The 24489-nt window shown below is 33.7% G+C and overlaps 2 protein-coding genes across 2 annotated transcripts; one reads left to right on the top strand and one right to left on the bottom strand.

Moving 5' to 3' along the window:
• The first annotated feature begins 306 nt into the window (after positions 1–306).
• Positions 307–13986, top strand: LOC146944888 (uncharacterized). The gene is made up of 22 exons (XM_085743263.1): positions 307–864; positions 1470–1691; positions 2172–2293; positions 2367–2517; positions 2930–3001; positions 4398–4487; positions 5508–5714; positions 6191–6312; positions 6387–6537; positions 7089–7151; positions 9056–9151; positions 9593–9654; positions 10481–10547; positions 11176–11214; positions 11483–11521; positions 11790–11819; positions 12085–12123; positions 12356–12388; positions 12523–12583; positions 13264–13349; positions 13539–13620; positions 13722–13986. The coding sequence occupies exons 1-21, from the start codon at positions 568–570 to the stop codon at positions 13569–13571; spliced, it is 2082 nt and encodes a 693-aa protein (XP_085599389.1). The 5' UTR covers positions 307–567; the 3' UTR covers positions 13572–13620; positions 13722–13986.
• Positions 13987–22855: 8869 nt separating this feature from the next.
• Positions 22856–24455, bottom strand: LOC146944887 (plant cysteine oxidase 5-like). Its single transcript, XM_085743250.1, has 4 exons — positions 24150–24455; positions 23649–23889; positions 23262–23413; positions 22856–23121 (listed from the first exon to the last, which is right to left on the bottom strand). Exons 2-4 carry the CDS (start codon positions 23746–23748, stop codon positions 22945–22947), a joined length of 429 nt encoding a protein of 142 aa, XP_085599376.1. The 5' UTR covers positions 23749–23889; positions 24150–24455; the 3' UTR covers positions 22856–22944.
• Between the last annotated feature and the right edge of the window lie 34 nt (positions 24456–24489).

The raw sequence follows: 24489 nt of genomic DNA, 5'->3' as shown, positions 1-24489 counted from the left end.
TCCCAATTTAATTGACACAATTTTGTTTTTCACACATATTAAGAAAAATGTATAAATAAAGGGGAAAGTGTAATATATTGTATTGAAAATGATAAAAGTAGTATTATTTAGTGTTATATTGTATTGGGAATGATGAAAGTTGCATTGAAAATTGAAATGAGTCAGTTATTTTGGGACACTTTTTTTTAGAAAATGGGTCAGTTATTCTGGGACGGAGGGAGTAACATTTATTATTTTATTAATTAATTTAATGATTGTAATTATTGGGAAAATGAAAAGGATAGTGTAGTAAAGTAAATTGCAATGCGTGTTGCATACGGCAGCGTTTGACGCAAGACGACAGAAAAAGACCTAAGAGAATGAAGAAGAAGCGGGAAATGAATCATCATGAAGTGTGAGTGTGGTATGATTCAGCCTCACAGGCTATAAACCTACGCACCACCCCAAGAAAGGGTTTTACCCAAAGGGTTTTACATAGCACAATTTCATTTCTATTGTTTTCTATTGTATCAAAAACAAACCCAAGGAAGAAGTTGAAGAAACGAAGCAGCAGCAGCATCAACAACCATGTCTGAGCCAATGGAGCATATACGCAACGTCTGGATCTCCGGTCTGTTGGATCCTTCCGAGATGAGGATGACTGAGAGATACCGGTTATACACCGGTGATATTCAAGAGAGCAAAAAAGCTCGAAAAGAAACACTGAAAAAAGAAAAGTGGTACAAGTCTTATCTCAGAAATCAGTCATGGCGGAGTGTCTTGAATCGGGGAGGTTTCCAGGTTCCATTGAAGTGGATGTCTAATCCCGTTTCCCATTCTATCCCTGCAGATGTTACTTTCTTCAAATGCAGAGAAAACTACAAGGTATGTACTCTTTATCAACTATTAATTTCAACTTACTAATTTAAGCACACACTTTCCTTTCCTGCATTTTTTCACCTTTTCTGTTTCATAAATAAGCTATTTTGAACCTTATTTTCACAACTTACTAACTTAAGCGTGTTTTCTAGTATATATGCATGCATAACAACATGACACTCACTTATTTTTCCTCGCTTTCTTGCCTGTTTCGATTCACTTATTATTTCACCTAATCTGTGATGTGAGACTGTTTGGGTTAACTTTTGTGTGAGACTATTTGGTAATAACTTTTCAAAACAACTTATCCAAATTTTCATAAGCCTTTTTTCAACTTCCTCCAACATAACTTATGAAAACACCTTATACCATATACAAAAACAATTTCACTTTATTTTATCATTTGCTATAAAAATTGCTTATCAAACCTTATGTTCTGGGTAAGCTCTTGTGCTATAAACTGCAAAAACACTATAAGCTCTTTATCCAATAGTCCATAATATTGTTTGTTTTCTTGCTTACGTTATTCATGGAATAACAGTAAACTCATATATTCTTCAGTTAATGTTTTTTACACCATTGATTTTATTTAAAATATGTCCTCCTTGCAGGTGACCGTGATTGACACACCTGCTCGTGTTGATTTCACTGATAAGGTTAAGAATGCTCTGCTTGCCATTGATGGTGCCGTTCTTGTTCTTTCTAGTTTTGATGGGGTGCAGGACCAGTCTGTTACTGTGGATATGCAAATGGTAAAATATCAACTTCCAAGACTTGTATATATCAACAGTCTTGACCACAAGGAAGCAGATCCGTGGGAAGTTGTAGATCAGGTAAACTTACTTAGATTAATGGATTTGAGGTCATTATATAGATGATTCTTATGTTGTTAATCCTAGATAGCAAGCGGCATGTAGCGCCGAACCCCAAAAATGCTATAGCGGTATAGTAGATAGCAAGAAAGTCACTATTGTCAATCCAGGACAGTGGAGCAAAGTTGAACTATTGTTTCTATTTTGTGTCGTACACCACAATCCCGGTGCTTCACACTGCTATTGATAACATGTGTTTTGTAGTTTCATTGCTAGTTGAACAATTTTGTTTATTTTATAAAGATAACTTCAGTAACATAATCTTCTGTGTGTTTCTCTATATTCTATACACAGAGCATCTAACTTCAGTTCAGATTTAGAAACTTATAATATTTAATTTTTATTGACCTTGGGCATTTTTATAATTATTTCTCAGTTTTACTTATAATTCAAATTCATGTTGTTGTTCTTATCCGTAGAACATTTTTATTTATTTTTCAGACAAGATCCAAGCTTCAGCATCACAGTGCTGCACTACAAGTTCCAATAGGCTTGGGATATAGTTTTAAGGGACTTGTTGATCTCGTGCAATCAAAGGCCTACTTTTTTCATGTTTCAAATGGGTCTGTTTCTGAAACTTTTGCATTCGTTATGCTTGTGGTCATTCTTAAATTGCTAATTCTTTTCTTATTGCAGAGAAAAGGTTATCATTGAAGAAGTTCCTGGATATATGGAAGCCTTGGTGTCAAGAAAAAGGCGTGACCTTATAAAAACTGTGTCCGAGGTGGACGATAGACTTGCTGAAGCTTTTAGCAGTGACCAAACTATATCAGCAGCTGATCTTGAGGCGTGTTGAGCAACAATATCTTTTATTTCCTTTTTTCATTGGAGTTTGGCATGCATATTATTTGGTTTTACATTTACCAAAGATTTATCGGATGTTTCTGTTTTGACAAATACCAGAATATAGCATGTGAAACATAATATAAATCCTTTGGAAAACCAACATTTTGTCCTTGCACCATTGTAGGCACGTGCATTTTCAAATAGTGTGATATACGAAAACCTGTTGTTACTTTGCTCCCACCCCCATCTATAAATTTTATTTTGTATATAGGTGTTCTTTTTATTACTATTGTGTGTGTAGGAAGCATTTTCAGATATAGTGTGATATACGAAAACCAATTGTTACTTTTCCCCTACCCCCCATCTTCAAATCTTATTTTGTAACTAGTTTTCTTTTTGTTATTGATGTGTAGGAAGCAATTCGTAGGGCAACTATAGCACGGAAATTTGTACCGGTTTTCATGGGTAGTGCTTTCGAATATAAGGTAACCGTTGAATTGCCTTGAGTTCTTCTTTATATGTTCTTGACCATCATTCCCCCCATTTCTTTCTTAGGCACACTCTTTTTTAATTGACTCATTAATATGATTACAATTTTATTTAGTTTGGGTCTTCTAGAGACTTCACTTTGGAAACTGAATTCACTTGGAGCATTTTTTGTACGGTGATGACTAGTATGACACTGAATAATTTGGGCCTGGTCAAATCTAGATCATGTCATTAGGTTTAATCCTATTAAGAACAATAATCAAACATTTGGACTCCTAATTTGAGACACAATATTCTTTATATTTTATTAAAGTTCTTGATATTTATTATCTTAATAATGATTTTTTTAGATATCAATCCCACTAGGATATCATCCTTCATGCTATCATATTTTGAACCCCCGTAATAGTCATTCACATGCATGCACCCTCTTAGGCATGTCTGAACAGTAATATGATACAAACTTGAACATTCTACAGTTAGGTAATTATCAATATGATACAAACTTGAACATTCTATATTTCATGCATGCTCATTGTATCGGATTGAGATTTTAAAAAATTATTTTGGCATATAAAAGTCATGTGAATTTTAAAAGACTTACGTTGAAATGTAATGATTAATTGAAGCAGGCCTCAAAACAGAGAAGTCTTTTAAAATAAACTGATATATTATAACTAAACCACACCTTCTCATACTGACCCTACTGCCACATCAGCACTGCTACTACCTATTTCTCCTCACATAGACTTTGCACGCCTTAGACGCGCTTTGCTGGCTTAAACCACAATTTTTTTTTTCACAAACAAGTCTTTTAAAATCCCAATGCGATACACCCGTCCTAAGTTCTAGGCCTAAGTGAGATAATGAAATTGAACATGACTTGGTTCATATGTTGGATTCAAGCCTAAATATACCTTTTATGTGTTAGAAATATACTAGACGGAATAAAGGTATGCCAGGGTGGAGAGTTAGTTGTTAGGTTGGGTTGGTTGGCCAGTTAGTTACGCCCAGCTATGGGTACTTGGGAGTAAGGGTGAGTGAGGGCCATAGTTGAGCCATTAGTTTTGTTGACATAGATTGAGAGGGGCTTTATGTCTGTACTTAGGCTCCTTTCTTTGTAAGTGTTTCTGCTATTTTGGATGGAGTTAACGATTGCAGACGGTGAACCATAGAAGAGGGCTCAATGTTCTCTGTTTTTTGCCACTATTTCCCCCATAAAACGCCATCCTTCACAAGTTGGCCGTAGCTGTTTGCAAAAAATCCTTCATTTCCATCTCCCCATGTCCACTATTTGATAACATTGATTTTGGCTTGAATTGTACATTCAAGCCAACTCATAATTTTGTATTAACAGTCTGATATTTTTTACTCTTTTTTTTTCTGGTACAGGGGCTGCAACTACTTTTGGATGGTGTTCTTAACTATTTTCCGTGTCCAGCTGAAGCAAGTAATTATGCTGTTGTCCAATCTAAGAATAAGGTACCAAATTCAAAGAAAGAATTGAATGAGATTATCTGAATTACCTATATTATTAATAGAGGAAAGAACCTAGGCTAGCTAACCATACACCAATCATTTATGGCATTAGCCAAAGCACTTTCGCTTTGAGTCATCATCAGATTTGGCATTCTAGAACCAAACACATGGACCTTGATTTGTTGTTTTTTGAGAAAAAGCTCTTGCCAAATCTTTGGCATTCTCAAAAAGCCATTGACTAATGTTCAATTTTGTAATCTCAGAGACGAACTTACGCTTCTTAGTAAAAACGACTGCACAACTTTACACTCAAACTAATTCACTCTCTAATCCTAGGCACCGCATAATAGCAAAGACCACACTGTTCCACCAACTCTTGATAAACATGGTGTTGTGCTATTTCTTAACCTACTGAAAAAGACTATTATTTGGCTATTTTAATAGGATACACTTGTGGCATTGACTTTCACACTAAGGATAAAGTATGATGTAATAACTTAGTAACTAAATCGTGTTTTCAAGTATGCATGCATAACAACAAAACTCATATTTTTCCTGGGTTTCTTGCCTGCGTTAGTAGTAATAAACTGATATATCAGCCTGTTTGGATTGACTTATTTGACCTTATATGCTGGTATAAGTCTTGTGAGAATGTTTGAGTTAACTTTTTTGTGAGACTGTTTGGTATAATAATTTTTATAAGCCTTTTTTCAATTTATTTTGATAACTTTTCCAAGATAACTTATGAAAACACCTTATAGCATATACAGAAACAATTTAACGTTATTTTACCATTTGCTATCAAAATTGCTTATCAAAGCTTCTGCATAAGCGCTTATCATGACAAGCACTTGTCATGATAAGCACTTGTACTATAAACTGCAAAAATGCTTTAAGCTGTTTATACAAAAGTCAATAATATTCTTGGTTTTCTTGCTTGAATTATTCATGGCAGTAAACTCATATATTCTTCAGTTAATGTTTTTTTATACTATTTACTTTCTTTAAAAATTGTCATTGCAGATGAACGTAATAGATACAACTGCTCAGGTTCAGAATGCTCTGCCTGCCTTTGGTTCCGTTCTTATGCTTGGTAGTGTTGATGTTGATGGGTTGCAGTGCCACTCCTTTGCTGATGATAAGCAAAAGATAGCAAACCAACTTCCAAGACTTGCATTCATCAAAGATCTTGACCAGCAGGGAGCAAATCCTTGGCAAGCTGTCATTCAGGTAAACTTACTTAGATTTATGGATTGGAGGTCATTATAGATGATTCTTATGTTATTAATCCCAAATAGCAAGCGGCCTATAGCGCTGAACATCAAAAATGCTATAGTGGTATAGTAGATAGCGAGAAAGCCACTATTTCAATCTAGGATAGTGGGGAAGAGTTGAGCTGTTGTTTCTATTTTGTGTTGTACATCACAATCGGGATGCTTCACACTGCTATTGATAACATGTGTTTTCTAGTTTTATTGCTAGTTGAGCAATTTTGTTTATTTTCTAAAGAGAACTTCAGTAACATTATCTTCTGTGAGTTTGTCTATATTCTTCGCACAGAGCGTCTAACTTCAGTTCAGATTTAGACACGTTTAATATTTAATTTTTATTGACCTTGGGCATTTTTATAATTATTTTCAGTTTTACTTATAATTCAAATTCATATTGTTGTTCTTATCCGTAGAACATTTTCATTTATTTTTCAGGCAAGATCCAAGCTCCAGCATCATACTGCTGCACTACAAGTTCCAATAGGTTTGGGATATAGTTTTAAGGGACTTGTTGATCTCGTGCAATCAAAGGCCTACTTTTTTCATGGTTCAAATGGGTCTGTTTCTGAAACTTTTGCTTTGGTTATGCCCGTGATTATTCTTCAAAGTACTCAATTATTTCTTATTGCAGAGACAAGGTTGTCACTAAAGAAGTTCCTGGATATATAGAAGCCTTGGTGTCAGAAAAAAGGTGTGAACTTATAAAAACTGTGTCCGAGGTGGACGATAAACTTGCTGAAGCTTTTAGCAGTAACAAGCCTATAACAGGAGCTGATCTTGAGGTGTGTTGAGTAACACTGTCTTTTTTTTTTTTTTTTTTTTCCATCAGAGTTTTGCATGCATATTATTTGGTTTTACATTTAGTAAAGATTTATTGGATGTTTTTGTTTTGACAAATGGTTTATCGACATATTGTCTTGAAGTGTTGAGGATGTTGAAGTTTGAGCATCCTAAATGTGTCTCAACTAAAAAAAGCACATACATGTCCTTTTGTAGTGGCATAGAATGTTGCATAGGTCTCAAATAAGATACCATAATATAGTACGTGAAACATAATATAAATCATTTGGAAAACCCATTTTTTGTCTTTGCACCACTGTAGGTACATGCATTTTCAGATAGTGTGATATATGAAAACCAGTCGTTACTTCGCTCCCACCCCTCATCTATAAATTTTATTTTGTATATAGTTTTCTTTTTGTTATTATTGTATATGCAGGAAGCATTTTCAGATATTGTGTGATATACGAAAACATGTTGTTACTTCTCCTCCACCCCCCATCTTCAAATATTATTTTGTAACTAGTTTTCTTTTTGTTATTATTGTGTGTAGGAAGCAGTTCTTAGGGCAACCAGAGCACGGAAGTTTATACCGGTGTTCATGGGTGGTGATAAGGTAACCGTTGATCTGCCTTGAAATCTCCGTTGTATGTTCATTACCATCATTCCCTCCATTTCTTACTCAGGCAGACTCTTTTTTTTCTTGACTCATTAATGTGATTATGATTTAATTTAGTTTGGGTCTTCCAGAGACTTCACTTTGGAAACTGAATTCACTTGTAGCATTCTTAGGACAATGATGACGACTAGTGGTCCATGACACTATGTGAAAAATTAGGGTCCGGTCAAATCTTATGTCAAATAAATAATAAAAGAGCAATCATTGTCGTATAAATCTACTTAGAATAATGTTGTTTAATAAACAATTAATACTAAATGAGCAAGATCGGTCTGATAAAATCTAATAAGAATCCTACTGTTTTAAAAGCTAGCTACTGGTGCTTTGTAAGCGTTTCCATTCCCTTGCTATCGTAATAGTTATGTAGGGGGCAATCTTATTTATGCTCTACTTCTTTTGAAATGTTGGAAACATCTGTTATGATGCTGACACGTATATTAGGAGACAAAGCACCTAGAGGTTTGCACTTCTAGAGCATGTCATTTGTGTTATTCAATTAAGAACAATAGTCCAAACATTAGTTTAGACTTTAAGGGATCTTTGAACTCCTAATTTGAGACCTAATATTCTTTATACTTTATTGAACTTCTTGATATTAATTATCTTAATAATGATTTTTTAGACATCTATTCCACTTGGATATCATCATCCTTGCTATCATGTTTTGTACCCCCGTAATATTCTTTCACATGCATGCACACTCTTAGGCATGTCTGAACACTAATATGATTCAAACTTGAACATTCTATAGTAAGTTAATTATCAATATGTTACAAATTTGAACTTTCTATATTTCATGCATGCTCATTGTATTGGATTGAGATTTTAAAAAACTATTTTGGCATAAAAAAGTCATGTGAATTTTAAAAGACTTACGTTGAAATGTAATGATTTATTGATGCAGACCTCAAAACAGAGAAGTAGTAAAACAAGAAATTAACACAAATGAGTAGAAAAGGTTTTGTTATTATTGAATTAGGAATTGCAAATGCAGATGGGAACACACACCCAGTCCACCCAAGAGCTGAGCTCCACAGAGAAATTACAATTATCTGCCTAACAAACAGCAAACAAACTTCTGCATAACTTCTTAATAACAGAAATCATAACTAAACCACACCTTCTCATACCGAGCCTACTTCCACATCAGCACCGCTCCTACCTATTTCTCCTCAAATAGACTTTCCACACCTTAGTTGCCCTTCGCTGGCATAAACCACACAAAAAAATTATCGTAAAAAAGTCTTTTAAAATACCAATGCGATACACGCGTCCTAAGTTCTAGGCCTTAGTGAGATAATGAGGTTGAACATGAATTGGTTCATATGTTGGATTCAAACCCAAATATACCTTTTATGTGTTAGAAATATACTAGACGGAATAAAGGTATGCTAGGGAGGAGAGTTAGTTGTTAGGTTGGTTTGGTTGGCCAGTTAGATACGCCCAGCTATGGTAATCGGGAGTAGGGGGAGTGAGGACCATAGTCGAGCCATTAGTTTCTCGACAAAGATTGAGAGGGGCTTCATGTCTGTACTGAGGCTCCTTTCTTTACAAGTGCTTCTGCTATTTTGGATATAGTTAACGGTTGCAGATGGTGAACCATAGAAGAAGGCTTAATGTCCTCCTTTTTTAGCCACTATTTCCCCGATAAAATGCCATTTTTCGCCGTCCTTCACAATGGCCATAGCTGTTTGCAATAAATCCTTCATTGCAATCTCCCCATGTCCACTATTTGATAACATTGATTTTGGGTTGAAGGCTCGAATAACACATACAAGCCAACTCTTAATATTGTATTTTAACAGTCTGATATTTTTTACCTTTTGTTTTTCCTAATACAGGGGGTGCAACTACTTTTGGATGGTATGCGTAAGTATTGTTCGTGTCCAACTGAAGCTAGTAATTCTGCTCCAGTCCAATCTAAGAATGAGGAAAAGGTACCAAATTCAAAGAATGAATTGAATGTGATTATTTGAATTGCCTATGTTATTAAGAGGAAAGAACCAAGGCTAGCTAACCATACGCCAACCATTTATGGCATTAGTCAAAGCACTTTCACTTTGAGTCATAATCAGATTTGGCATTCTAAAACCAAACACATGGACCTTGATTTGTTGTGTTTTTGAGAAAAAAAACTCTTGTCAAATCTCTGGCATTCTCACAAAGTCATTCTAATGTTCATTTTTGTAATCTCAGGGTTAAACTTGCGCTTCTTAGTAAAAACGACTGCACAATTCTACACTTAAACTAATTCACTCTCTAATCCTAGGCACCCAATAATAGAAAAGACCACACTGTTCCACCAACGCTTGATAAACATGGTGTTGTGCTATTTTTTAACATTACTAAAAAAGAATATTATCTGGCTACTTTAACAGGATACACTTGTGGCATTGGCTTTCACACTAAGGAGAAAGTATGATGCAATAACTTATCTAAGGTACTGTGACTTTTGCATGTCGTTAAATCCTATTTCGAATTATTTGTTTTGTCTTATATATATACTACCTTCGGTCATTATTATAAGCGAAAATAATGCTTGAAATCTTAGTCACTGTTATAAATATAATTTCACTACTTTTACACTTTTTAATGCTATTATTTCCAATATACACTTCATTCGATTCCAAAAAATTTAACGTAAGTGTTTGATTGAGTTTTCCACTAACTACCGAAAAAGACAATTTAGTAAATTGGACTAGCGTTTTAACATAAAATCTAGAAAATTAAACGCACACCGTGAAAGTATATTTTTTTTTATTTGCTATAATAGTGACCGGATGGAGTGTTGTGTGTGTATATATATATATATATGTGTGTGTGTGTGTGTGTGTGTGTGTGTGTGTGTGTATATATATGTATGTATGTATGTGTGTGTGTGTGTGTGTGTGTGTGTATATATATATATATATATATATATATATATATATATATATATATATATATATAACGTTGATGATCATGTATACGAAAATTCAAATAATTTAGACAGTTGTTGGTATATATGTTTTAACAATAGATATGTACAAATCTTTTACGTAGTGTATTATACGTTTAAAATAAGATGATGTGATGGTCACATAGTTTAAAGATCTTTGAATTTTTATGGTTTAATGTACTTCATGAGAATTTTCAATTCAATGGTTGGATTGATTTAATTAGCCTTCTACAAAGAGATATTGGTTAGATTTGACTCATGGTGCCAGTGTATCCTGACTCATAATTTATACATATATGCATTGCTTCCTTTTTTTAATTGTGTGAAGAATCTATGAGGGTGTGCTTCGAAAAGGCGAATTCATTACAAACATTAACACTGGCAAGACTTTCAAGGTAAGTTTAAGGCTCTTCGCTGTTCTACTTTGATTGCATTGGTTTTGTGCACATGGTGTTGGGTTGTAGATCTGCTTTTCTTTTTTACTACAATCTTGATTTTCTGTTGCTCAATTAATTCAATTTTTATAAATATATGGCTCAATTTAAGATGACATTCTACAATTATAGTTGTTGTAATTAAGTTCTGTCTTAGCAAGAATGAATAACAAAGATATACCAAATGATGAGATCTTTTAATATTAATTTACCTCATATTATCCATTTCTGACTATTCCATGAATTCAAGTCCCTAAGACAGTATATGAATTCAAATTCTTGATACTTCGTACTAGCAATATTGACTATTTTTTCAAGAAACTTGTCCTACAGAGAAGTTTCTATTTAACCATACTACTAATATCATCTTGCATAACCAGGTCTTGTCCCCACATTTTGTAATTATCTTTTTAAATATTGCTAAAACAAAGTCTTTTAGCTTTTACCAGTTTAATGAGGTATTAAAAATAACTGTAAACGATATGCAGTGGTGTGCACTCATAAGATCATTTTCTTGTATCTGCTTTCATTTATTGTATTTTGAGACTTGTGATTCTGTTGCTGAAGCCTTTCTTCTTTGCAAATGCAGGTTCCTGATTCGATTGAGGTGCGAAAAGATGAGATCGGGGTTAGTTTTTAGATTTTCGCCATGATTTGTGGATCTTCCTGTTAAATTGAATGTCTTTGGAGAATTTTTGTATATCTGTTCTGCCATATCTCTTTTTAAATTCTGATTTTAGACTTTACTAGTTTAATGAGGCATGAAACATGATTGAAAACAATATACAGTGGTGTGCACACTGCACACATAAGATCATTTACATTTCTCTGTTTTCGCGTATTGCATTTTGAGCTAGTCATTGTTTGACTGAAACCCTTCCTCTCTGGAAATGTAGGTTCCATATTCGTGTGAAGTCAAAGAAGATGAAATGGGGGTTAGTTTTTATATTTTCACTATGATTTGTGGATCTTCCCACTAAATCAGATGCCTTTGCAGAACTTTTGTATAATTGTTCTTTCATATCTATTTAAATTCTAATGTTAGCTTTTAATAGTTTAATGAGGCATGAAACGTTATTGAAAACAGTATGCAGTGTTGTTGCTAGTGCACTCATAAGATCATTTTCATATTTCTGCTTTCATTTAATAGCATTTTGAGACTAGTGATTCTGTGGCTGAAGCCTTTCTTCTTTGAAAATGCAGGTTCCTTATGTGATTGGGTTGAATAATGAGGTGGGGTTAGTTTTTACATTTTCACCATGATTTGTGGAGCTTCGCATTAAATCGAATGTCTTTGGAGAACATTTATATAATTGTTCTGCCATATCTCTTTAAATTCTAATTTTAGCTTTTACTAGTTTAATGAATCAAGAAACATGATTGAAAAAATGTGCAGCGGTGTGCACTCATAAAATCATTTTCATGTCTCTGCTTTCATTTATTTTGATTTTTCATTAGTGATTTTTGTGCCTGAAGCATTTCTTCTCTGCAAATGCAGATTCCTTATTCGATTGAGCCACGAAAGGATGATTTGGGGGTTAGTTTTTAGATTTTCATCAATATTTGTAGATATTCCCATTAAATTGCATATCTTTGGAGAACTTTTGTATAATTGTGTGCCATAACTCTTTAAATTCTAATTTTAACTTTTACTTCTTTAATGAGGCATGAAACTTGATTGAAAACAATACGCAGTGGTGTGCACTTCATTTATTGCATATTTAGGCTAGTGATTTTGTGGCTGAAGCCTCTCTTTTCTGCAAATGCAGGTTCCTCTTACAATTGGGATGACTTGTGATGAGGTGGGGGTCAGTTTTTAGATTTTCACCTTGATTTGTGGATCTTCATTAATATTGAATGTTGTCGGAGAACTTTTGTATGATTGTTCTGCAATATCTTTTTAAATTCTAATCGGGATTCTTCTCCAAATTGACAGGTAATTCAAGAGGCTCATGCTGGAGAAATAGTCGCTGTACATGATATCATTAATGCACCAGGTTCTACTCTTCTCTCATAGCATATGCCACATTTCCTGAATTCTACCTTGCTCTTTTTCATGAATCTGTTGTTGGTAGTTTAAGTTGTTTGAAAATGTTAATATATTTTTTTATTGGTGAGTAAATTTCATTTGAGGGCTCGAAAATACTGAAAACTGCATCTGATAAACCTATAAAGAAGAAAGGAGCCAAAACGGCTGAAAAAAATGCTGAACACTGTATGTCACTTCAGTTGCCTTGTAACATCCTTTATTGGAATTCTAGTTTGTGTGTGAAACATCCTTTATTGGAATTCCAGTTTTCAAAACCAATAGTTTAGTTCTATATAATATCCCATTAAACAACACAATCCAGTCTGACGAGTTTATGGGCATTCCTCTTCAACAAAATATGCTAGGTGAAACAAATGTTAGTGTGACAGTCTGTTCACATTAGATGAAACAAATGTGAAGTCCTTCTGCGAGTCTCTTCAACAATGGATGTTCACATTGCCTTGTAACATCTTTTATTAGGACTCCAGTTTTTGTGTGTGAAAGAACCAACACTCTAGTTCTGTATCCCATTTAAAAAACACAATCCAGTCTCGTACAAATTTATGGGCATTCCTCTCGAACAAAATATGCTAGATGAAACAAATGCTTATGTGACAGTATGTTTTTTCATGTTCATTATTTAATCAGGTGATACTTTTACCGATGGGTTAGTAAGATATACAGAGGCTTCTTCAATTGATATTTCTGAGTTGCTCTCAAGAGATTCTGAGCAAGTAAGTAGTTTCTTTATATGACAATACTCCGATTTGTGTTTGAAAAAACCAATACTCTAGTTCTATATCCCATTAAACAACTCAATCCTCTCTCTTACGAACTTGTGAGCATTCCTCTCAAACAAAATATGCTAGGTGAACCAAATATTAATGTGACAATCTGTTTTTTCATGTTCATTATTTAATCAGCCGATACCAATGCTTTCAATGATGAATATCTAAGGCTTCTGTTGATGTTTCTGCGTTGCTCTCAAGAGTTTCTGGAGTGCAAGTGAGTAGTTTCTCTATATATGACAAATTAACTTCCCTACCTTGGCTTAATGGCAGTTTATATCACTGACTGACTGTCTTGTTCAGTGTATTGTTTTTTAGGTTTCAAAAGTTTAGTAGACTCGAAGTTTCAGCAGTGTCACTGTTCTTTTGGTAGGCCTCCTTGATGAATGGCTCTTTTGTCTATGTATATGTTGAGTTGGTGTAGCTACAACTATTTGGGAGTCTATGAATGTCTTATTTTGAGTTGTCCAAAATCTAGATATGTCTTTTGAAATTCTTGCTGATGATGATACAGGTTTATAAACAGCATTGTTCTTTTGGAAACATTGAAATTACAGAGGATATTCGGTTGAGATTTCAGTAATTATTATTGTGAACTCAGTTAGTTTAGAAATTGCTTATTTAGTGTTTGTCAAATTTGGTCATTAGGCTTGCTAGACTAGGTTGCATTAGTTTGAATGCCGGTCACGATTAGAATTTTGGGTCGTGACAAAGTTAAAAGGATTTACCCCACCAAACAGAATACAACCTAATCATGTGCTTTATGCCTCCGAAAGGATACTTCATCAAGACACAGAATTTTAAACAGAAAAGATATTTACCGTACCTAAAGAGTGGGTTGATATTTGGTATGATTTGCTTGCAACTCAATTTACCCAACATGAATTTACGTTTTCATTGAACCAGGATCAAGTTTGGGGAGCAATATTAGTGGTTTTTTTATTTATTTATTTAAGTTGTATTTTTTAACGCATAACATGACTCTTCTTTTTTGGTTGGACAAAACAATACTCTATTTATTTGAACCTAGCGATAGTTATTTATTTGAATAAAAAAGTGTTATTTTTTATAACCATTTAATAGGAAAGTGTTATTTATACTAGTAGATAAGTCTATCTATCCAACATAAATCACAAAAATCAAACAGAAAAATGAAAAGGATTGATTTTTGTTTTCTGCGATTGCTTGTAGAATGTGTATCCAAAGACCAATTATCCCCTAATCTTTTGGTTGTTAGAGTCGCATGGGTGTATGTATGTATGTATATATGCAAATTAAAAAACTTTGATGTTCAAGATGTTGTATGATAAATAAACTCCCTCCTTTAACATGAAGTTAAAACGAACAGGAAGTAGCACTAGAAATTAAGGCTGCAACGCAAACATGGTGGTGGATCTCTTAAGATTCAAAGGTTTAGTCTCCAAGTATTATTCTCGTACTTTTTTTTTTGAAAGAAGTATTATTCTCGTACTTAATAGTCAGTCTCTAATGTTTTGCCACATTTATGTTGGTCTCTAACATCTCAGCAATATATAAGTTTCATATACTTTAATGACTAAGTATATACTTTAATGACTAAGTAGGTGAGAGAGCGATATTTTAATGACTTATTGAAGGTTTACACAAATGAAAAATTGTAAATAGCTTTATTTGCAAAATCAGCTTCCATTTGAGTGAATTCCAGATGGACATGATACCAAACTTACATAAAGAATCAAGAAGAAGAAGAAGAAGAAAGGCAAAAAGAAACATACGACTAAATGAACAACAGAAAAAAGAAACATACGACTAAATGAGTCGATGCCCATCAATTGTAATTAGCATTATGTATGATATCGACCAAAACAAAATAAACATTGATGGGCATCGACTCATTTTGCTTGTTAAAGTTCTTGTTCATTTTTTTTTAAGATGTTCAATTATTTTATCTTCTTCAAACATTCCAATTAATTATGGATGTAATAATTGATAAAAGTTTTTATGTATTCAGCCATGGATTAGTAGATACAAGTTATAACATATCAGTATCAAAGAAGGAAGAAGAATTTGTATACCTTGAATTATGTTGATGAATGATAACTGCCAATAGATATGAGAGGGATGACTACCCTCATTCCGTTTAGGTTTGCACCATGCTGGTCAGAATGTTTACCCGTCTGATGGGATGACGTTTAAATAGCTAAACGACTGAGGACAGGGACCTCTCATTGGGCTTAACTAAATGGTCCAACCCATCACGGTCCATTTAGAAAGAATAGCCCAATCACACATATTCATCAACTAATTAGTGCTTAACACAATAGACCATAATTTATATTATAACATTAACTTATAATAATTGATTATTGTCAATCCATAATTGATTAATTAAATAATTAATCCAACAATAATGTGCAAATGAACTGTATTGGAACTTTAGTTTCAATTGATGAGAAATTGGAAAGGGGACACCGAGTCCTAAAACTTTGAACTAGTGTGTCAATTAAAAATAGTGGAAGTCTCACGCCAAAAAATTAGCACCAACTATTGGTGTTTATACGGTAGAAGTGGAACTCCAAGATTTTGTCTTTGGGGACCCAATTTCGTGAACGGGAGCTAATGCACACAAAAATTAACTACCACACGCGCGACAACGTTTTAAAGAGAGTGACAAAGTTTGTGACCTAATCCAATAATATATCCGGTTCTGAAAATTCATTTTTCAAAACAGTTTTTTCATAACAACTTTTTTTTTTTTAAATAAATGTTAGTATATTAATTGTTATGTTAGTATTTTTTTCTTTGGGAGGACTTGAACCCTGGACACATTAACTTCTCAACTCCTTTAATCTTTTACTCAAATCAGTTGAACTATCCGGCTATTCAAAAACAACTGGTTATTGTGGTTGATTCACAATTCAGTATGGAGTATAGTAAAATAGAAGTCGATTATGAGATTATAGACTTCTATTTTTTTTAGTCATAGTTTGTTAAACTATTAATACAGTTAACTAGTATAAATGAGGTTGTCTTACTGAGATCATTTAACTTAATGAAATAATTAGTTTCAACCTCGAATAAATGCTATTCTTTCTCTCTTAATCTCTCTATCATTTTATTACTGCGCTAACACTGGTGAATCGTGAACAACAACGGTGACAAACTATCGAGTTAGTTAACAATTTAATACTTTTAATAAGACATATACAAGTTAGTTTACACATTTGAATAGTTAATTTTATCATCAGATGAGATGAAATATGATGTATCCTTGATCCAATGATGAAAAACAACGTATCCGTACATAATGCAAAATTTTATTTTTACTTGTGTATATTAGGCAAAATTGGTTCTTAAAAGTGCATGCTCCACAATTTTGTGGTATAACATTACTCATTTTTAAAGAGGGCGTCCCATGTGCTTATGACCGTTAAGTAGAATTAACAAGCCAAATCGATAAACGTATAATAATTTTATTTGCTCATTGACCTATCCATTACATTTAATTTTTTATTTTTACAATAGAAAGGAAAGGTAAAAAAATTTATAATATTATTCACATAGCATCTCAAACACAAGAAGGGCCAAAGAAAACCCAAGAAAGAAAGGTATATGTTACAACAGTTTATCAAAAAAGCTAAGCCTTGAGCCATAATGCAGGCTCGCATAGAATCACAAAAAAGAGATGAAGTAAATGACACTAAAGATTAACTCACAAACATAAGAGGGGATTAAGCCACCACGTGTAGTAATTAAAAGCAAATGATCTTTTGCTTATCAAAAACTTCCCATGGATTTGCCTGATCATATCCTATCATATTGGATCATTTGCTTATCAAAACTCCCCAAAGATTTGATCCCTTAAAATTATTTCTATGTGTGTGATCTTTATCCCTATTTTGGATGATTTTGTCCCCCGTCTCAATGTCAATCGTTGTTCATGGGGGAGACCATGCATTCGCCTTGCTTTGCAGATACTATTTCTTTTATATGAAGATGTAGCTTGTTGCTCTCTTGTGCAACTCGTCAAGGTCTTAGAGGGTGGCCTTGTCAACGAACAATGTGTACAAATTTATTATTAACAAAACATTTTTTATCATATTTAAATTTAATTTAAAACATAGGATATGAATATTTTTTATCATATTTAAATTTAATTTAAAACATAGGATATGAATATTAAAACTTAAATTTAAACACCAATAATATATTGGTCCAAGTGATTAGAGATTTGAAACTCTTTAACAAATGTGCAAGGATTTGAACTTTGACACTTGCATATCAAAAAAGTCAGTTGAGAAGGGAAATTTTTTATCTATAATATGGCAACTGAAAAAAAAAAAAAAGGTAAACATATGTATTATGAAAGCGAAACAAGAAAAATAAATTATATTTTTCAAAAAAAAAGAAAAATAAATTATATAATATCACAATTCCATTTGTATTTTATTTAATATAAATAGGTGATTTTTTTGGTATAGTTTTTCGGTACAGTGACGTATTTCCCTTAAAAGAAACAATATTAGTTTATTTAAATAAACATAAATTCAATATCACTAAAAACAAAAAAAAAAGAGTCCTGATAGGTGTACACCCTAACGTGGCAAACACCCTCCTACCTCCACACAAAAAAATGACGTGTGGCAATGTGGGGCCCACACTCCACTATCTCTCTTTTCCTTTTTCTTCATCCCTCTCTTCTCTTTTCCTTGCTCGATTCCATCTCTCTGATTCATTGGAGGCTTTGCATCTCAATACCAAATTGAATTTCCCCCAGTTCTCGCAACAATTTTCCAGCACCTTCACACCTAAAACTGCAGTTTCTTTCAATACGGCCTTGTTGCGAAATGATACATTTCGAGATGATTTGTGTGGTTCTTCGTTCATTGGGTCATCATCAACAAAGATGAATGTAATGCTCCCACTCAACTTCGTTTCTCTTTTCGACCGTGGGGGAACTCACTTTGTGTCAACATTGTCGTCGCTGTCGAAACCATCAGATAGTATTATCGTTGCGACGTCCCGGCTTGAAACAACTATGCTCAAATTGACCTTGAATCCACCACCAGAGAAACCTCCATACGGTGAGTATCACACTAAGGACACAACAAGGATAACAAAATTGATACAAACATGCCTGTCTGGTGCTCGACGAAATGTTCCAATGCAGTCTCTGCCACCGAAACCACCAGATCGAAGTGTCCAGATCATTATTGTTGAATTCCAAGCGCCAGGGGAACTCACAAATAAGATTTGTTCTTATGTTTGCCTATCGCCACCTCCTCCAAAACCACCGGATTGGGTTGTCGTCCAGCTGCCGCCGTTCATGCCGTCTCGGTCTGTATTGCCAGTTCGACTTCACAAGGAAAATGAATATGAACAGGTACTCCTTGTCGTTTATCTTGGTGTTGGTTTGAATGGCCTCTAGACTATGGTTACAGTGTAGTTTTTGGATATGGAACAAGTAAATCAATTGCATCAACCAACATCAGTACCTTGTTCACTGTCCGTTATGTGTTTGATGAAATGACTCTTAGTGGAACTTGCTATTTTTCAATTATAAATTGGTCCTTAGATTTCAAACAATGGGATCCAGGTACAATCAAGGCTCTAAGGAGTGCTTTTCCTATCACAAATTTAAGAGTCATTCCTTTAGAACACACAATTGTTGGTAGGAATGGTGAATTGCTTCACGAGCTTTATTCTGAGTTTAGCCACACAAGTAGTGAGAATATTGGCTACCTGGTAATTTTAACTCTTTGGCCATGTGATGTATGGTTACTACTAGATCATTTTTCTGCACTTAAACCATACTCCAGGCTTACTCTATCAGCAAGCTTCAAGGTACATGATCTATCCCTTATTTTCCATAAGGATAATTCAGCATTTGATTCTAGACCTTTGTTGTTACAAGTGGCAAGTGGCACTGGCAGCATAGTTTTGTGGCACAACATTTTAGATGTTAATTCAACAATTGATCACATAACAACAACATCTCAAGTGTATGAAGTTATATTGGTTGTATATGTTAAAATTGATCCATTGTTTGAAGTGGTGGGCACTATGATATACCTTGATGTGGTTATTCATGTTACCATCATATCAGTTTTCCCACACATTGTGAAAGTTGAAGTAGTTGATTGGTATGAAGAACCTCCAAGTATCATGCTATGGGATATCACTTTGAGTGGTGCATTAACCTTGCACATAACCAGGATGATACGACAATACCTGCTGGAGCTAGCTTACCCTATGGCAAATAATGATGGTGATACTTTTGCTTTTCTTGAGTTAGAATATATACTACAACTACATAATAGGGCAGCTGAACCATATCAGGTTCACCTTTTGAGCTACATGAAGGATCCTTCTAATACCTTACTGAATCATATTTTCAATTAATTATCTTATTCTATTTTCATTACTGAATCAATATTTTCAATTAATTATCTTATTCTGTTGCAGTATAGTCTCAATGTTAATAACATTATGTAGTGATTACTGTTGAAATTTATACACAGTTTGTCGGAATTGCTGGACTTGAAACATAGCACATACACCGTTTTGAGTGTGTTTAGTTGTGCCTGATCTGAGAAGTTGTATCTAATTAGTCATGATCTAATTAAATTTATCTCATTGGTTCTAATTAGTTTTATCTCTGTTCTTGTATTCTTTTGTTGGAAGGAAAAAAATAAAGAAAGAATTTACAATTCATATATGATGGAAGACATCAAAATTTGCTTCTGCTAAATCTTTTGAAAGTGAATTTAAAGGATAGCTATTGAAATCTTCTATTGAATTGTGAGTTTGAAGTTGTCCTTCTTCCCATGAACTAGTTCCATAATCATCAGATTTTATAGCATTTACTTGGAACTGAAACAAAGGGTCCAATTTGTTCTCTGATCCATCCCAACAAAACCCTGCATTATTATTTTCCATCACAGTACTTTTCATTTGAGATGGATAAATAGTACTCATATTTGAGCTAGTGCTTGAATTGTTTTCTCTCCCTTGATAAACTCGCAGATTGTAAAAGAAGTTATTTATTGTTGGAATTGCTTTTAGTGCAGTGATCAAATTTAGATTGTGTGTTTGATTCGCCTAAAACAAGATTATTTATACCTGGTAAATATAAATTGGCCAAATATATGGTATGTGTGACCACATTTTTTAATATGCGTGACCACTATTTTTTCAGAAATTAGAATTTGTCCGTCTTTAGGCGTGATAAACTCGTAAATTGTAAAATAAGTTATTTATTGTTGGAATTGCTTTTAGTGTAGTGATCAAATTAGATTATGTGTTTGATTCGCATAAAATAAGATTATTTATACATGGGAAATATAAACTAGCCAAATATATGGTCTGTATGACCACATTTTTACACATGCGTAACCACTATTTTTTCATAAATTAAAACTCGTCCGTCTTTAGGCGTGATAAACTCGCCGATTGTAAATCAGGTTATTTATGGTTGGAAAGGTTGTTAGTGCAGTGATCAAATGAGATTATGCGTTCTATTCGCCTAAAACGAAATTATTTACATCTGGGAAATATAAACTAGCCAAATATATGGTCTGTATGACCACATTTTTACACATGCGTGACCACTATTTTTTCATAAATTAGAACTCGTCCGTCTTTAGGCGTGATAAACTCGCCGATTGTAAATTAGGTTATTTATGGTTGGAAAGGTTGTTAGTGCAGTGATATGCGTTCTATTCGCCTAAAACGAAATTATTTACATCTGGGAAATATAAACTAGCCAAATATATGGTCTGTATGACCACATTTTTACACATGCGTGACCACTATTTTTTCATAAATTAGAACTTGTCCGTCTTTAGGCGTGATAAACTTGCAGATTGTAAAAGAAGTTATTTATCGTTTGAAAGGCTTTTAATGCAGTGATCAAATGAGATCATGCGTTCGATTCGCCTAAAACGATATTATTTACACCTGGGAAAGAAAAACTATCCAAATATATGGTCTGTATGACCACATTTTTACATATGCGTGACCACTATTTTTTGCACATGTAAGTTACAGATAACCAAATAAATGAACAATATAACCATAATTTGTCAAAGGCGTAACCATTTTTGCGTAAATTAGAATGTCTCACGACTAGTTTTAAACACATGAAAGGAAAAAAAAACATGGTTACGCCTTTGTAAAACTGTGGTTACACACTTCATATATTTGGTTATACATAATTTTCCTGTGAAAACAATATTATTTTAAGGCGAGTTATCACTGAAATATCAAAAAGTGATAAAATGTAGTGAAAACAATTTACTCATTGTTTAAGGCATTTTAAGGCGATATATGTATTCGAGTTTAAACTATTTACTCATTGTTTGATGATCATTGAAAAGTGAGGTGAATGTTCTTCATTGTTTGACAGACTTTAGGAAAACTATCGAAAAATGATCTGCGTTTAACCATTTTTTAACAAAGGTGTAACCACATTTTATTTTCATGACCAAATTGTCTTTATCACTATTTCACATGATATTAAGAGTTCAAGAAACATAGAATCTATATCTTTTGATATTTCAGTGATAAATTTCCCATTGATTTACAATAAATAAGGAAAGTTTACAATACCTTAATATTACACATCCAAGTCAAAACATTACAAAGAAATCTGTCAATTATCAAAGAATCACTCATTATTTCTTATGGTCCTTCCCATACACTTTACATCTTTTCTTCTAGTACAACCAATCCCTCCTCTTTGTTAAACTGGTAATACAAGACCTTGACTTTCATGATTCCAAGATCTTTCTTATCTTTCACCTTGGGTATATCAAGTCATGACAATTGACAACAACCTAAATTGAAGCTTCTTTTCAGTTTGTACTTCTAGATCAAGGGGTAATATTATAATTCCATTCCCAATCGTTTATATTGCTCAATGTCATCATTAAAAACCTGAAGTGTTAGTTATTGAGTCTTCTTGCAATCAACTAATTTGCGGAGCCCAAATAACAAACACATTACTAATCATTATCAAATGCAAAATAAAATATGCCACAAAACAACTCCAAAAATGAAAAATTACATACGGGTCCAATTTATACCAACAACAATCACATTAATATATGTACCTTGTTCCAAGAAACTTATAGAAACTGCTATTCAATTTCATACCAATGATCATCAATTGCAGAAATAGGAAAACTGAAATCCTCTAAAACATACATGTAGTACTTATAACATGAGTTATATGTGAATAATTTTCTATATTTGACAAACTTCTTCATTCCAATTAGTCTCCTTCTCACTATTTCTACACGTATTTTCTGTGCAATGCCTACATCTGAGGCAATTTGCGGGATCTTAACTGATATGCAGGGTTCATATGTGAACTATTGTATAACTTTCTATATCCGAGTTAGGAAAACTAACAAAAATTGTGCTAGAATTCACCATTATTTTTCAAATGAGTTACCCCGTTATTACGGCCGCATCAAACCCATTTGTCCACAATTTCTCACAATATCAACAATTGCAGCGTAGTGGCATTTTCGATTACAAACAATTGTTAAGGACTGAATCATAAGTAAATACAATAAGGAGTGTCACCTTGGGATAGATCACATGATGCAGGCAAGTCGATCCAATCAAATGCTTTCACATGCAACGAACCATAGAGAACCTTGCTTAAAACAGTCATTCTAGGATGATCATGCAGCGGAATCAAAGAACCAGGAGACATACAGAATACTCCAATCTGCAAAAACAAAAAATTCAGCTTCAGCCCATTTGAATCCAAAATTCAGTGTTAAAAACAAGACTCGATCCAAATCTATATAGAGCATCAACACTTAAACAGTGACAAACTGCAATTACAAAAACAATCAAAATGCTTACAGAGAACTTGTCACATTCGTGCAGGTGAATGTACTTAATAGGAGGACCCTCAGGAGTTCCATTTCTCCCATTTCCACCATTCATAGAACGTTTCCAACTTCGTGCCAGTTGTGCCTCATGGTCAAGACCGACATGGGAAGGCTTCAACCCATCTGCCATGGCAATGCAGTTTATAAAAGGTTAATTAACACAATGATTCACCGTTCACTGTAACAATAAGGAAACTGTACTATTACTAACAACATGCATGTATCCCAAATCAAACATTACAGTATACAGTTCACAATCAAATTCGGCAAATTCAAATGCTTTAATTACACATTTATCATATGCAATTAAATAAGTAAATTGTACAAATTCAACACAAAACAAAGGATCAGATTGTACCTAAAACGGTTCGGACTTTTTTGAGAGCTTCTTCTGAAATAGGTCCTTTAGGAGACAAGGAAGCCTTGCAGACGTCATACAATTTCTGAATATACGGCATTGTACTCAACAATTCTTAAACAATCAATGCAACAGCTAGATTTTCAGATTTCAGAATCCAATAAAACAATGAAACTTGGATCCAAAATATCACTCAGGTCGCTAGAATCCAATCAAAACAGCAAAAGAAACAGCTTCATTTCTACGCAACAAAACAAGTGCATGAGAAATTGATCAACTCAAATCCAATAAACAGTATCTGCAATCATCACAAACATCAAAAATTCACAACACAAATAATTATAACCAATAAAATCAGTTCAAAGTTCAAACCATTAAAAAAAAAAAAAAAACTTGCAAGTTCTAAACTTTAGTAACATCATCACATAAAAATTCAATCTTTGAAATTAAAAACAACAAAAAAGAAAATGGGTTGTCTTGAATAATTAAATTATGCCATACCCAAGTTTCATATGACGGAATCAAATTATGCCTCAGTGTAGTTCCGCCCGAGTGTGAGCCTACGGTGGTTGTGAGGAGACAATGACGGACAAGAGAGGCGGCGGTGGGAGGAGGTCGTAGTTGTTGAGGGAAAAGGAGATATGGAAGAGTGAGCTTAGAGAGATAGAAAGAGGAGAAGATTATGTGGTTGTGAAGGAAACTACCAAACTACCCCTTATCACGTGAATTTACCAAACCACCCCTGCCACATCAGCGGGTGTACCAAAAGGGTGTAGCAAAAGAGTGGTTCACCAATCTTTTTCCAAAAAAAAATGATGAAATCACTTTTTTAAATTAACAT

Source organism: Medicago sativa, chromosome 2 (assembly GCF_051527215.1).
Source record: "Medicago sativa cultivar Bolivia chromosome 2, Bolivia_mono, whole genome shotgun sequence".
Lineage (NCBI taxonomy): Eukaryota > Viridiplantae > Streptophyta > Magnoliopsida > Fabales > Fabaceae > Medicago > Medicago sativa.
This window is presented reverse-complemented; position numbering and strand designations above follow the sequence as displayed.